This window comes from Epinephelus moara, chromosome 8 (assembly GCF_006386435.1).
Source record: "Epinephelus moara isolate mb chromosome 8, YSFRI_EMoa_1.0, whole genome shotgun sequence".
In the NCBI taxonomy this organism is placed as follows: domain Eukaryota; kingdom Metazoa; phylum Chordata; class Actinopteri; order Perciformes; family Serranidae; genus Epinephelus; species Epinephelus moara.
In genome coordinates, this window is record NC_065513.1 from 27,086,155 (window position 1) to 27,101,434 (window position 15,280).

At 42.8% G+C, this 15,280-nt stretch overlaps 1 protein-coding gene across 5 annotated transcripts in view; it reads right to left on the minus strand.

The window, feature by feature from the left end:
• pde4d (phosphodiesterase 4D, cAMP-specific) overlaps window positions 1-15,280 on the minus strand; it is a 255,572-nt gene that overhangs the window by 66,812 nt on the left and 173,480 nt on the right. Inside the window, exon 1 of one of the 5 annotated variants that reach the window (XM_050050739.1) lies at window positions 12,032-12,865. The exons of the other annotated variants lie outside the window; for them this stretch is intronic. Coding sequence (XP_049906696.1) covers window positions 12,032-12,120 — 89 coding nt within the window. The 5' untranslated portion in view covers window positions 12,121-12,865. Of the gene's footprint in view, window positions 1-12,031; window positions 12,866-15,280 lie in introns of those variants that run through there. 5 annotated transcript variants of the gene reach the window in all.

Consider the following 15,280-nt stretch of genomic DNA (forward strand, 5'->3'; position numbering starts at 1 on the left):
CAACCCACCGAGTCCCCTAATCTCAACCCAATAAAGTCACATTTGAGAGAACATGAAAAAGGATCTTTGCAGCTTGATTGTGCTGCTGGTAAGAACAAAATCCCAGCGTAACAGTCAGCAATAGGGGGCCGGCCGGTGTTGGCTGTGTGTATCACATTAAGTGGTTTGTGGAAAGTGGAAATTAAGTGTAGATATTCAGTGCTGTCACAAATATTCCGCCATTGTCCGCGCTCATTCCTTTCCTGCTGAGAGAGTGTTATTCTACACCCTGCAATGTGAGAGTCTGTCATACCGGATGGATGAGAAGTGTAACAGTTAACGGTTGTGCAAGTGGGAGTGTATTTCCTCTAAGGAAGCGCTGTACAATTACATTCATGATATATCAGTGCAAGCAAAAATACAGAGGAAAGTGAAATACGCAGACTAAACAGTGGTTATAAAAAAGCTTGGATGTAAAGGATGTCTGACACAATGCAACAATAAGACTGGACAAATGAGAAAAGCAGAAACAAAGAAATTATCAATGAAAAGTGAAATGTTTAAGCTACAAAAGTTTTGTATTCTACAGCTTTGTCTTTGCCTAAATAAAACATTACAAATAAAGACAAGTCATTCACCTTCCTTTACCCTCGTGTTTCCTGGTAAGCATTAGCTGGAATTATAATACTGTATAAGACGTAATATTTCTAAATCCTGCCAGGTATTTGCACACGTATGTGTGTGTGTGTGTGAGGGGACTCCCTCTCCCAGCCTAAGCCTTCCTAATCTGTTTGTATACCTCCTCATATACGTCATCGTGGCAATTCTAATCACCATCATCATCACGAGCAATTCCCCCCTGAGATGAATATCGTCATCATCATGCTATGCTGCTAATGAGAGGTAATCTCATAACGTTTGAGATGTACCCTGTGTTATATCCTTAACCCAGACCACAAGGGAGGTGGCTGAACTAAAAACAGCTGACAGAGTCTGAGACCTTCTGAGAATGAGCGTAATTTTCTCGGATAAGTCAACACACCTTTTGGAAATCACAATCTCAAAGGGGTTACTCGTTAAGTTGTGGCCTTTCACAAAAGCCGCAGCCAAGAAATCAAAGCCAGATGACCTCCTGCTGCTTCCACACACACACACACACACACACACACACACACACACACACACACACACACACACAGAGTGAGCAGTGACGCATAGCCCCTTCAATCTTAGTGTGTCTTAAAGAAAACCCCCAGGGCTAGGCCTCAAACCTGTTTTCTTTGAAACTCCACTCTCCACGTCTTCTTGTTTCATTACAACTGTTTGTTTTTTAGCGGTGGTGGGAGTATATAAGCAGCCGCTCTCAGAGAGCTGCTTTGTTCCTGCAGGAAAGGACCGGGGCATGATAACATCTGTTGGCTAGCCGCAGGTTTTGTTTGGGTCAAATAATGACGTACACAGCTGCACGGTGGCACCCCAGCTCACCAAGGACTGAGTGATGATATTTCCTACGTTCTTTGTATTTTGTCACCGATTTAGCAATGACATTTGAATGTCAGGAAGAATAGGAAGAAAATTTGGTCCCTGTTTGTGTCAGTAATTTTATACTGCATAGTTGAAAGGACCTTGACAGAGCATTACAAGGGCGTAGGTTTCATTTCAACGCTGGTGGGGTCAAATGTTTGGCGGGGGTTCTGGTTGAGTTTATGAACCAATTTATAGTGAAAATAATCAATCAGGAATAATACCTGATCATGCTGGTGTAAAGTAAAATGCACTGTCCCTAGAATGAGGATAATGCAAATGAGTTTGCTTAAATATCGGTAAAGATAATTTCGTCCTCCCAAAAAAGGGACATGTCTCTACTGTCCATATGCAAACCTATGCCCTTGGAGTGTTTGTCGTTAGGGTTGTGACTTACAGTTATTTTAATTAAGAATGAATCTGTCAATTTCGTTGTAATTGTGAGTCCAAGAGGACATCTTCAGATTTCATTTTGCATCCAGCCAGCAGTCAAAAACCAGACGGCAAGGTTGTGTAGTAGTTAGCCTTGGCAGCATTAGCAGGAGATAAGCTAATTAGCATTAGCAGACAGCAAGAGGATCCCTAGTTCAAACCCGGGATGGGGAGTTAGAACCCTAGAAGCCCTTCTGTGCAGAGTTTGCATGTCCTCTCATGTCAGCGGGGGTTTTCTCTGTGTACTCCAGCTTCCACCCACAAGGTTAGCTTAATTGGTGACTCTAAATTGGCCGTAGGTGTGAATGTGAGCATGAATGGTTGTCTGTCTCTATGTGTCAGCCCTGTGATAGTCTGGCGACCTGTCCAGGGTGTACCCTGCCTCTCACCCAATGTCAGCTGGGATAGGCTCCAGCCCCCCGCGACCCCCAACAGGATAAGCGGTTACTGAAAATAAATGAATGAAAAATGGTTATAAGATGCAATCTTCATGTGACTACAGTGCTACAGTCGCTCAAAACAGCCAGACTGACTTCACAGACCTCAAGCAAAAAAGAAGCTGTGATTTTCCTACTTTTCATTTTACATTTGATTAACATCGGCCCTCACAGTCTGGGGCGGTCCCAGCTCCCTTAGCACTGGCTTTAGCTTGTAACATTTCTACTTTTGATTTATGCTGAGCTCATATGAGCACCTGCAGCCATCCCCTGCCTCCAATGTGTCTGGCTGCCACGCTGTATTCTTATTGATCTGTCCATCCTTTTGCCCCTGTCCCAGAGATGAACACAAGATTGAATGCCCCATCTAGCAGCTGCTGTGTGGACAGCGGTGAGACACAGCACAGGCTGCGACGAATAAAATTGAAATGAAATGGATGTTTAAAATGAATGTGATGTCAAAGCTGCCTCCGGGCCTTCCAGCGCTACTGCTCTTGTATGCGTTTAATATGTACTCTAGTGAGCAAGTTATACAACTATGGAGTCATAAAGCCACAACTGTTGGAGCCAATGGCAAGACTATAAGGAGTGCTTTGTTCCTCTCTGTCTTATTACTGCTCTGTATTTATTAATCACTACATTTGATAAAGGTTTGTGATGTTATAGTTGACAGCAAACTAGTACCAAACTACAGTAGATCATCCCGATTAAAGACAGTCAGTGATTTCTGTTCATTACAAGCTAAAACATCAATGCAAATGCATAAACGAGACACACTATTATCACTAGTACATTAGTTATTATATCATTTGATAATGCTAAAAGAAATCCATCAAGACTCGAGTAACTGAGGTTCAGGTGACATGAACACTACACTCCAAAATAAAAACTGTGATTTGATGGCGCAGGTTGAAAAATAGAGAGAGAAAAGGGGGTAAAGAGAAGACGACAGGACGTGTCCAAAGTTTGGGATCATCTCAAGCTGAAACAAACCAAAAAATCCTTACAGTGTATATTGAAAAACCACAGTAGCATACCTCAGCACAACGTCAATGCTTCAGTATCTCAATAGGAAGAATTCAGTCATCGAAGTGGAAAGACTCGTAAAGAATGTAACGTTAAGTTAATTATGGCTGATTATGACAATTTTCAACCAGCTCTGTGTCGTTGCAATGTGGGAAGTACCGGCTCCACTAGCAGCCTCCCTTCAAACTGCCAGTGGAGCTCCCCGCTCATTTGCCAGCAAAAGTCTGCCATATGACGTAAAAAGCCTGGCAACCCACGTCAGTGGATGAGTAGGGAGCTCCAGGCAAGAACAAACACACACCTGATGGTAAAAGTAGCAGATGGAGCCTAATTATTGTCAAATTTAAGCAATAAAAATGTTCATTTTTCTAAAAAGGAAACCAATTAGTTGTTCATTTATGAGACCTGTCTAATTTTCTAAGTATATTATATTGTATTTACTATTGCTCTTTAATAAAGCAAAAGTATTTCTTATTTGATTACTTGATTAATTAAAAACAGGGAGCTCTGGAGACAAATGTGGTTTTTATCCCCTCGACAGTGTTATTTTTTGAACATTTTAACTTTCATACATCGTTTTTCTGGGCCTAAAATAATTTTACATTTGACTATTGTAAAAATATGTAGCCTATACACCGATTAAAATAATGATTTAACATTTTATCAACAAAAATGGGTATCATATGTTGACGACCTGGCGCCTTTTCCTCTTAATTCTGCCAAACCTCAATGGCGATGACGCGTCTTGAGTCCTCCTAGCTGGGCGATTCCAAATCCAAAAAAGGAAAACAGAATTTAATAGTGTGCAGACAGATTTGTTTGAGGCTCAAATAGGCGTTACATTCCAGACAGATTTTTTCCATTCTTTGGCCAAATATGGTTCTTTTGATAGTAAAAGTTGCTGACCACTGACTTTGAAGAATACATGATTACTAAAAGCATTGACAGCTGCAGCCCTACAGCCCATCCACATGAATAGGCAAACATGCACTAAGGCTGACTCATTTTATTTTTCTGAGCGAGAAATCAGAAATGGTAAATTATTTTAATGATGCCAATAGATCTAAACTGTGTTAGCCTGTTGCTGTCTGCCAATATGAAATTGTGTTTCTGGCGTTGAGACGCTGTAATGAGTAATGACAACACGGTCTCTAGATATTGCTCATTCTGCACTGCATCTAATCTAACCTGAGGGGTATGTTTGGTGTTTTGAATGGTGTGTGTGTGTGTGTGTGTGTGTGTGTGTGTGTGTGTGTGTGTGTGTGCGCGCTGATGTGTTCAAAAACACATGAGGGGTTCCTGTAGAAGACACAGAAGTAAGTAAGGGTGGACAAAAGGATAAACTGTAAACAAGTGGCAGAATAACACAATAAGAAAACCAGGAGCAGCAATGTGTGAAAGAGATATGGGGTGAAGAGAACAGTGCGGGCACGAAGAGTCTTAACATTGCCAGCACTGACTGACTCAGTGTGTGTGCTCAGATAAACACACAGTAGCAGCAAGATGTCCTGCAAAATAGGTGTGAAATAATCAACTAATCGTTAAGCAATTCAAAAGAGGGGCTAATTGAAATTTCTCTAACAGAGAGAAGGTGAAACACTGGAGCCTTTGTGAGCAACAGCGGTGCGTGCTCCCCTCTCAGCAGATTAAAGTGAGAGCCTCAAACATATCAGCAAGAACATGTCTGTCATGCTTCATGTAACTTCATAATCAATTTAACACCGCACTGCCTCGTGGGAAAGCTGGAGTAACAACACATCCAAGTTAATTCTCACTATCACAGCTCTTACTCACACATTCCAGACCTGACTTCAATATTAAGTGAAACTGAAACCAGTGAAAAGACAGCGATAAGTCATCCCTTTTTCAAGAGGCGAGTGTCACAGGATCTGATATCCTACAGCGTAATATTAAATTAGTCACAGATCATGCGGTCAGACTGGGCTGTCACACTGTACACAGCTGTGTGAGTTAAAGACGTGGCATTCAAGTTTTGCATCCAAAGTTCAAACTGATTCATCTAAAGATAAAACTAACAACCTAGGATAAATTATGATTATTTTGCTTTTTAAAGCTGCAGCTTTTATATCGCCAAGTGTCATCTGCAGGTGCTTTCTCTTTACTTTAAATTCATATTGGCTTTATGGCTTGCATCTTTATGATTTTGGCTATTGTGACTTTTAGTTATGAACTTTATTTCCAGCCACTGTAGGCAGCTATTAATGAAAAAGGTATGATAAACCTAAAGTACAGTACTGGCAAAAAGCTGGTGCACTTAGTGGGGAAGCTGAGTGGAAAAATATTTCTTTAAAGAGTTGGTGGAGATAGAAAAAAAAAGCAAAACCCCAGAGGAGAGTTAATATTGGACTTGTACTGTACATGTTCTTGCTGGCCGGAAACACGGCTCCAAATGAATGCTAATGTTGTTGTGAATTTGTTGGATGTGTTAAAAGGTAATTATTTGCCAGCACGCTCGCTGTATCAACTAATAACGTGATAATATCCCAATAATGTGTTTATGGCTTTCAGCTTTGCCTCAGACCGGCCAAAACAAATCAATTTCACACTGCTTTACTGAATAAAACATTTGCTATAAAGATGTAAACAATAATGGAGAATACTTCTCACAATGCCCAACCAGCAGCCAAATATACCTCTGTATGTGTAGCTACAGTGTGTACTGCATGTGCCAGTCAAAACATATGCAAGGATGTCATCCATGCAAAGCAATGCAACATGTTTTTTAATCAACTTTATCTTTAATTTTAGCGAAAATATGAACTTCTCTTCATGGATCAGTCTGGTATCAAGGTGCATTGAAACTGATGCGGTGATGCTGGCACTTGAGGAGGTGAAACAAGAGCATGCTGTGTCCTCAGAATGCTTTTTACCCCCGCTCAGTATTTTTTTCACACATAACAGGTGGTTTCTCAGGGAGGATGCGGTGGAAGGAAAAGTGTGAAGAAGAGAGGAGCGTTAGACTGTGTGGTCCTTTCAGGGGGAGTGAGTGGAGAGCACCCCAAATAAGGCTGAGTACATCAGCATAACCCTGCACAGTAGGCTGGCAGAGATTGATGCTGTAGGTGTGACACACACATTCACACACACGCGCACACACACAGTACTGGTGGTCCTCTGGGACAACAGTGAGTGATGACTCTGTCGGCTCAAAACTGACAGCAGGTCTCTGCTGTCTCCAGAAAGCCAACCTGCCTCAGTCCCAACAAAGTAACTTGGAGTGATAGAAAGTAATCTAAAGTTTCGCTGAGATTGACCCAGCAGCGCTACAATCAATGACAATGTGCAGTGGGAGAGAGCCTCACAGAAATGAGATAACAATGCCTTGTGTCTTGTTATCGTTTCGACAAAATGTGCTACGTCTGAGGGAGCCACCCTTGGGGCCACCAAGAGAGAGGAAGAGGAGGGGGTTACGAGCATGACACTTGATGTCCTTTAGCTCCTTATTTTTTGAAAAAGCTGCCAAATCACACCAAAATTACATATTAAAACAATCTATTATCCTATGATTACACACCCTCCAATATGAAGGAGCAGGGGAGAGGGAGAGGGAAGCGATGCATCGATGCATTTCCAATCCCCATTTTCTAAATATAGCCTCGCCTATCCTCTCCCCCTGGTCTCTAAGGCACTGGATTCATTTAATTGGATTACTACACACACTTTTCATTTCCTTTCTGGTTAGTATTGAATTCAGTTTAGACAATCATACATCTTGGTTTATTTACTGTACCGCTGAAGGCAACATTTGAAAAAGTAGAATGAAAACAGCGTGCCGATTATTACATCACCACTGTGAGTCTCCGTGCATTAATAGTTATGCATGCAGACTGGAAGCATAGTGATTGATAAAAGATGCTGACTGTAACAATAACCATATAATGCAGCTGGAGAGAGGAAGAGCAAAAGAGCATTTGCCAATAATGTTGCTGCATGGCCTCAATACACTCTGTGAGTGAGATGCATGTGCCCAAATATATATGTGTTATGTGTTCATGTCAGGGTGAGTGTACGTGTGAATGCACATTTAAGACTTAATTAGTTTTTCTTTTTTTTGGGTGACTCAGTGTCCTGATTGAGTTTAGACTTGCCGAGGTAGTTGGTCTTACTGATAGTACATGGTGTTTGGGCATTGTGTCACTTGCCCACTGCTCCATACAGCAGCAGCAGCAGCAGCAGCAGAGTTGCAACAGAGCTCTGCCAGAAGGAAGCTGACACCTATTGTGCAAGGCAAAGACTGTAAAAAAATGGACATATCTGCCGTGACGCCACCCATTGGTTTGTGTACTTTTGTTTTGAAGCCTCAAGTTTGGCATTTCAGCCCTCACCATCTTGTTTTTTTGGAGCCAGGAGTGATGATATTTTGGCAAGAGGTGGATCTGACTGAGAAGCTAACAACACTATCAGCAGACAGCCCATTACTCAAAGCAGCCCGCCCTAATTTTGCATGATTTTAGGCCTTAACAAAATGTAAATGGGTTAGTTATATAAAAATTTATCCCCATACAGTTGATATGAACTGTGAATGTTTCTTGTACCAGGCTGAAAATATGCTTATATCTGTTGTTAAGTTTGGCATTTTTGTGTCTGTTGGGATTGACTGGCTTCTGGAGCCAGCCTCAAGTGGCCGTTTAAAGAACTGCAGTTTTTGGCATTTTCATGTTGGCTTCATTTTTCAGCCCTGGAGACTGTCGCCTGGCACAAGGCACATTCATGGACGCGCAGTACCGGAGATGACCACAACCTGGATGTTGAGGAAGCCATGAGGATGACAAAGGAAGACGCTGTCATCCTTGGGTGGACAGCACATCCCGTGAGAGGAGAGGGAGATGAAGAGGAGGAGGGAGCCAGCAACAAAGCCTGAGCCACAGCCCAAAATAATAAATAAAAAAACAGCTTCAGTAAGTTGCCATAGCCACACCAACTAATCCTGTGTTGGTTAAGAGAAAGATCTAAAGATCTGACATTATAGATCAAAGTAAGTACTCTACAGATACAGATAGAGTCATGGACAAAAAGCTTGCAAAACGTCCGGTGTAATCGTAACACAGATGTTGTCACAAGTTCATTGACTGGTGGGAAAATGTCCTCATTGTGGCGTCAGTGGTCAGTGTTTTTTGTGTAATCTTTGTACGCTCTGTTCTCTCAGTGCTGCTCTGCTTGTACACCACAGGTCCGACGGAAAGAAAGGGACTGGTCCATTATCAAGGTACAATGAATAATACAGATCATCCTGAGTGCTCCTCTGGACTCGTACACACTCTCATACACTATGATGGCACATAGCTTGACTGTGTAGAGAATTAGAAAAAGAAATCCCTGCCTGAGGTTTAAATGGAGTCTGACAGGTCCATCTCCCATTTTCTGAGACTAATGCTCGACTCTGACAACCATGACAGCCCTGAATTGTTGTCGCAACACTGTCACTCGATTTGCCACATCCATCCAACTCAGCAACACAAAACATCCCAGTAGAGTGTGAATTACATCTTAGTCAGATTTGCCTCGAATTAATAAAGCAATTACAGCAACAAGGGACAACTTTATCAAAGCCAGTAAGTGTTATGATTAACATGGTTACTGTATTTTTCTCTTTACTGCTCCTACGGCCCTTTGAGATACCATTTACTATAATGTATCTTTAATTATTTAGGGCTTAAGTGAGGGCAAGTACTTTACTGTAAACTGTATTTCACTGCGTTGAGGGTGACGTCTATTGAATAAAACAGCGACCTACCAAATACAAGCTCACTCATCTAAACCTGTCTCATATCAGATACTTCTATACTTGTACTTATCACTTTGATTGTATGTCTGTCTACTGTGAGTATGGCAAAATGCAGTGCACTATGAGTACCGAGATGTTGCACTCATAACGGTCAAAAGGTTTAGTGTGAAACATTGAACACTTGATCCTCAATGGTCCCCATGTTGCATACAGAGCGGCCTCAGATAACATGTCGGCCGACTACCACTGTAAACACCTAAGCATTATACAAACATACATCTGTATTCATCACTATCACTACAGTGTTTTCGGGTATAAGTCATCAGTTTGTTATTGAGTTAATGCTGTAATAATTTAGTACCACAAACAATAACACCAATGGTAATGTTAGCTTGCTAGCTAGCTAGCTAACAGCAGCACATTTTATTGGCAGGCACTGAAGTTACATGTGTCGTTACAAGGGCTGAGTCAACTGACACAGGGAGAACATGCAAACTCTGTACAGAAGGGCTCCCCCACCCCAGGGGTTCGAAACCCCCACCCTGGGTTTGAGGAACCCTCTTGCTGTAAGGCAACAATGCTAACCACTGTACCACTGTGCTGCCATCAAAAATGATCTGAAGCTCAATTCTGAGGTTGTTCTGATAGTTTTCTAATGAATAATAAATATAGCAACTTCTGACCAACCCATACCACTATCAGGCTAACAATAACAACTTCTGGTTAGGTCCCACCCACTTTTGATTTAAACTCTATGCATTTCTGTCTTAAACTTCGCCCATTCCTAGTACAGATATGGATACAGACAATTTAGTTGGCCAAACAGACACAGGCACAGATATAGTTAGTGGTGTTCTCGCTCATCCGTTGTTGTGGCATAAGCTATACAGCCTATGGGCACAAGTTATGTCTGGTGTTAATGCATGTTGAATTGTCGTCTTCACTGCAGAACATTATGGTATTCGACTTGTCATCGGATGCTCAACATGTTGTAAATATTCACAAAATATGGCAGCTAATACTAACTAGCTGGTAGAGCCAGCCACTTTCAGCCGTGGACATCCACATCAATATGGAATACAAATAATAAATAAATACAGAAGAAGCCAAGTGAGCAAACAAGCAGATATAGCAAGCATATATTCTGGCGAGTGGTAATTGTCCATGAAAATGTTGGCGATAATGATCTGTCGGGTTGCAATTTGCCAAGCAGAAGAAGAAAAGCTGCCAGATCTTGTGACTGTCTTTAACGTTGAGTGTGCAACATCCATGTTTGGTTTGATACAACACCTTGTCAAAATATGCCCACTATGCAAGTAGGTACATAGTGTCAGCAGTGTAGTACATGTAAGTGTACTAAAGGAAGTATTTGAGACAGCCTGACTGTGTGTGTATGGTAATCCCTAACAGTGTGTGTTTGTGTGAGGACAAAAGAAAGGAACAAGGATGTTGTGTCTGTTTACAATATGTTCATAGATTACCAAGGAATATTTGACATTGCTTCCTGATGGCAAGGCCAGCCCCCTTTTGTCTCTATATGTGCTGGGAGGACACTCTTTTGTGTGTTTTCGTGGGTGCCTTGACGTCTGCAGAGAGTTCATCTGTTTGTCTGAATCTATTCTCCTGTGGTCCATTTACTTCCCCACAACTCTCTTTCACTGTCTCTGCTGAAAAGGTCAGTAAATGGCCCTCTATTTATTCAAGTCAAGAATCTACGCCATGTATTGTCTGATGTTGAATTCAACACTAAAACCCATTAAACTGCATTGTCATGCACATCTCACCCTGTGCAACATGAGCAGACGCATTAATGGACGCTATTGATGAGTACAATCTGTGCCACATACTGTGGATTGCATTGACATCCGATCTTGAGCACATCTTTCCACATCCTCCTGCCTTTGCACGCATCATCCACCAGTGTAAAGAGACAGAAACAACAAGGCAGAGAGTGAATATGGTGTGCATGTCAGTGCTTAGCCTTAAAACAAAGCATAGGGAATACCCAGAGGCCCAGGGCTGTTTGTGACTGAACAGTATACAATAAATGTGGTTGAGACTGTGGTAAAGTGTGGCAAGTGTTGCATGTGTGTGCATGTGTACTGTCACACCACAGAGAAGAATACTGCCAAAGAGAAACAGTTACACAACAGGTTTTGATTGACAGCCATACAACTGCCCTTAATGCCATTTGTTCAGTGAGTTTAATATCGTGTGCGTGATTAGACTGAAGAGCTCAAACCACTGGAAAAACATTTTGGAAACACAAGCGTTGTTCATATCCCCACAGCCCACTATGATGACATCACCGACTCCTCTGTGTCCCTCCTAGTTTATAACCTAGCTGTGAGACAACTATTCCCACAAGATATGCCGCCTAAGTATGACTAATCAAAACAAGACAGCAGAGAAACCCAACAATACGGCACTTTTTCAAGCTGTTTTTCCCATCTAGTTTTACTCTTGGAAAGCAGTCTCCATCTCACCGTTACAATACCTCCGTGTGCTTGCTATTTCTGACTACCGCAGCCCTCCACTTGATCAACTTGGGCATTTAGTGTGGGAGAAAATGACAGGAAACGTCTGGCCCCTTTAACAATAAATTTCCCTGAATACATCTGAGCTGAGCTGGGAAAAAAATTACACTTGGGCTGGGCTAGGCTAGGCTAGCCTTAAGGGAGCTCTAACCATACCACAAAAACAACACACACACCCACAAATGGATCTGCACGCCAATTCACATTTTATGTACTTTAAATGAACTCAAGTACTCCTCTACGTGCACAGTGAAGCGACAGCAGTACACCCATGAAAAGACAAGAAAAAACACACACAGACAAAAAGTAAACAACTTTATCTTTAAGCCATCATCACCTCCATTACTCACCATATCCATGAGTGCCTTCTGAAAGGAAAATGGCTGAGGTGCATCATGGATCTGTCAGTGGGAACACCTGGACATTGTCCAGGCTTCATACCGAGGCTCTGTCAGGATTGGTCCCCTACCTCTTAACCTTTCACCCTTTGAGCCCCTCTATCTATCTAGCTATCTACAGACACTGCCCCACAGCATCTGCAGGCCCCAGCACAATATGTAGTGTCTCATACTGCAATCCACTGCTGTGATGTGCCCATTCAGACCAGTCTCCCAGTAAAGAGCCCCTCCAGAACTTTCAGCTTCACTGGTCTGGTCCTAGTGCATCACTGCAAAACGTGCCGGCTTACAAAGAGTCAAACTACATAGCACCATAAAATCTATTGAGTTCCAGATGAGAAATAAAAAATCCCAATAAATGTGACAATAAAAAAAGGAGCAGAAACCAGGGGCAGACTTAAGCCCAGTGTGAACTCTGTCTTTCAGCGAGAGAGTCTCAGCAGTGCAGTGGCCACCCAGCAGGACCAGCTAAGCTCTCCGGCCGCTGCTCTTTTTTCCGTGGGATTCTTCCGGCAAAGGCTTGGAAATTACTGTCCCACATCCACATGGTGAACCGGTTCAGGGACTCATTCCTCCGGAAAACATTGCTTTTCCTGACAGCCAGCGACGCCAGTTGGAGAGGCAGCGGTAGTCACACCAGCATGACAGAGCATGTTACACACAGAGTCACTCACACACTCACATTCGCTTTCATCCTCTCAGCTTTGCGTCCTTTGTCTCTCTTACTCTGTGTCTCCCTCTCTGTTCTGCCCTTTCACAACCTCCCAGGAAAGGAAGTGAGGAAATGGGGAGAGAAAAAAAACAAAAAAAAAACAGTGAAGTGCCTCTTCGGTATCTCCCCTTTTCTCCGTCTCGCTCGTCTCCCTCCCTCCTCCTCCTCCCTTCCTTGCTCCAGTCAGTGGGATGTCCTGACCCTGCGTAAGAGGTGTGCCTGCTCCTTCAGTATCCAGTCAGCTAAACCTATTGATCCTCTTACCACATGCTGCTCCACTTCATTCAGAGAGGAACACGTCTGCACATGTACAATTTGCATATACACAGGAGTTCCCATACTCACATGGAAAGCCTCTACTGTATAAAGTAAAATGGACAAAGCGCTGACAGAAGTAATTCCCCTCATTTCCTTTCCTTAATTCCATCTTCTTCCCTATTTTTCTTTTATTTTCTGAAGTAATGTGTGTTTGTCTCTATCATAGCACTCCTGCGTCATGACAACGCACAGGCTGCTGTTGCCCTGTCAGTTTGTTTTTTGTTTGTGCTACTCTAAGCACACCCTCTGTCTGTCTCTAGTGTCTGTGTGCACGCCAGTGAACCATGAAATTTCAAACCGCACAACAAATGCCATCTTATTTTTCTCTGTGTGTATGTGCGTGTGACATATAGCTTGTGCGTGTGTAATTGTGAAAGCATGCAGGGGGCCTCTCAAGGCATGTTTGTTTCAAGAAACTAGTTATACAGGATGTCATTGGCCTTACTGCAGTGTAACGTATTCCTCTGTTCATATTCCGGCGGCTTCTGGCCCCGTACTGTCTTTTATATCTACTCCATTATAAGGATAACAAGATAAATCGCAGCAAATCTACATTTCATCATATTCAGTGTTACCCAGAGTGCATGTCTGTCTATTCAACAGTCTGTGTTTGTATGCACGTGTGTGAGCGACTTTGTGTGCGCATATCAATTTGCACATTTGTGTGCGAGTGGTGTTGGCAAGGAAGTTATGAGCCGAGCTCGGGGTTAGCACACTAAGGTTGTGTCTGTGTGTGTGTGTGTTTTGCATTAAAGGCCATAGCTGTGGCTGAGCTCCAGTTGCTGCGGTCTGAAAAACAGGATCCAGCACTGCTTCTTACACACATCCTGCCCAACACACACGTCAGAGGCCTCTCAACTCCTGCCAAAAAGTCAAACCACCTCACAGCCTCTGTAAGCCTGCACCTTCAGCCACAACAGCCACTCTCGAATAGGGTGGAGTGAAGCTGAATGCTGAGGAATCTGCTTGCGGGGAAATGAAGACAGAAATGCATTTCTCTTGGGGGGTGTGGGTACACTGAATGTGTGAAGGGGCGGGGTTAACAGTTGTTCAAAATGTTCAATTTAAGGGGTTTTAAAGGTTAAGCAAGAAAACAGCTCCATCGCGCTGAAGCACCTGTTATTCATTATGTGCAAATACAGAAAAATAACATCTCTCCATCTGTCTCTCGGATTTATTATTAAAAAAATGATATCGTTTTAGACATCCTGCGTACAAATGGATACTAAGGCCAGCACTCAGCACTAATAGAGCATACACTGTATGTCCCTGTGTGTATGCATGCAGCAGCATTATATAATCTTAGTCCCTGCTTTGGGGGCTGTTGGCCCCTGCTCCACTCAACACTGGTGAGCTGTCACGACTCATCCTGCAACCTGAGAGAGGGAGAGTGGAGGTGAGCGGCAAAAAATAAAGATAGTGTGAAGGCAGAATAAAATAAATATAGAAAGCAGGAAAGGGAGTGTGAGCGAGAGAGGGAAAGACAGGTGAAGAGAGAAGGTAGAGGGATGTACAAGTCATCAAATTATATAAACTGAAATCACAATTTGGCCAAGTGCAATATCCAAATCGCAGAAGCTGCAATTTTTTGTAAAGGTAAAATGTGACTGGTATAAATGAAGCACTGTGTTGCCCTGACCTACAAATCCTATTCCACATGTAAGGGAACATTAAATTATTCATTTTCTGGAGCTGCTCATCTTGTTGGGGGTCTGGAGCCTAACTCAGCTGACATTAGGCAAGATGCAGGGTATACCCTGGAAAAGTTGCTAACGCAGGGCTAGCACATAGAGACAGACAACCACTCATGCTCACATTTACACCTAAAGGTAATTTAGAGTCACCAATTAACCTAACCTACATGTCTTTGGACTGTGGGAGGAAGCCAGAGTACCCAGGAACACGTGAGAAAACCCACGCTGACACAGGGAGAACGTGCAGACTCTGCACAGGGTGGCCCCCCCACCCTGGGTTTGAGCTCCCCACCCTAGATTCCAGCTGGGAACCCTTTTGCTGTGAGGTGACAATGCTAACCACTGTACCACCATGCCGCAAGTAAGGAAATATGCTTGTTTGCTACAGACCCCAACAAAAATCTCATCATCCTCATTTTTAATTTCATCTTTTTTTCCAGAAAAAATGAAATGCAAAAATTACCATTCCCACCAAAA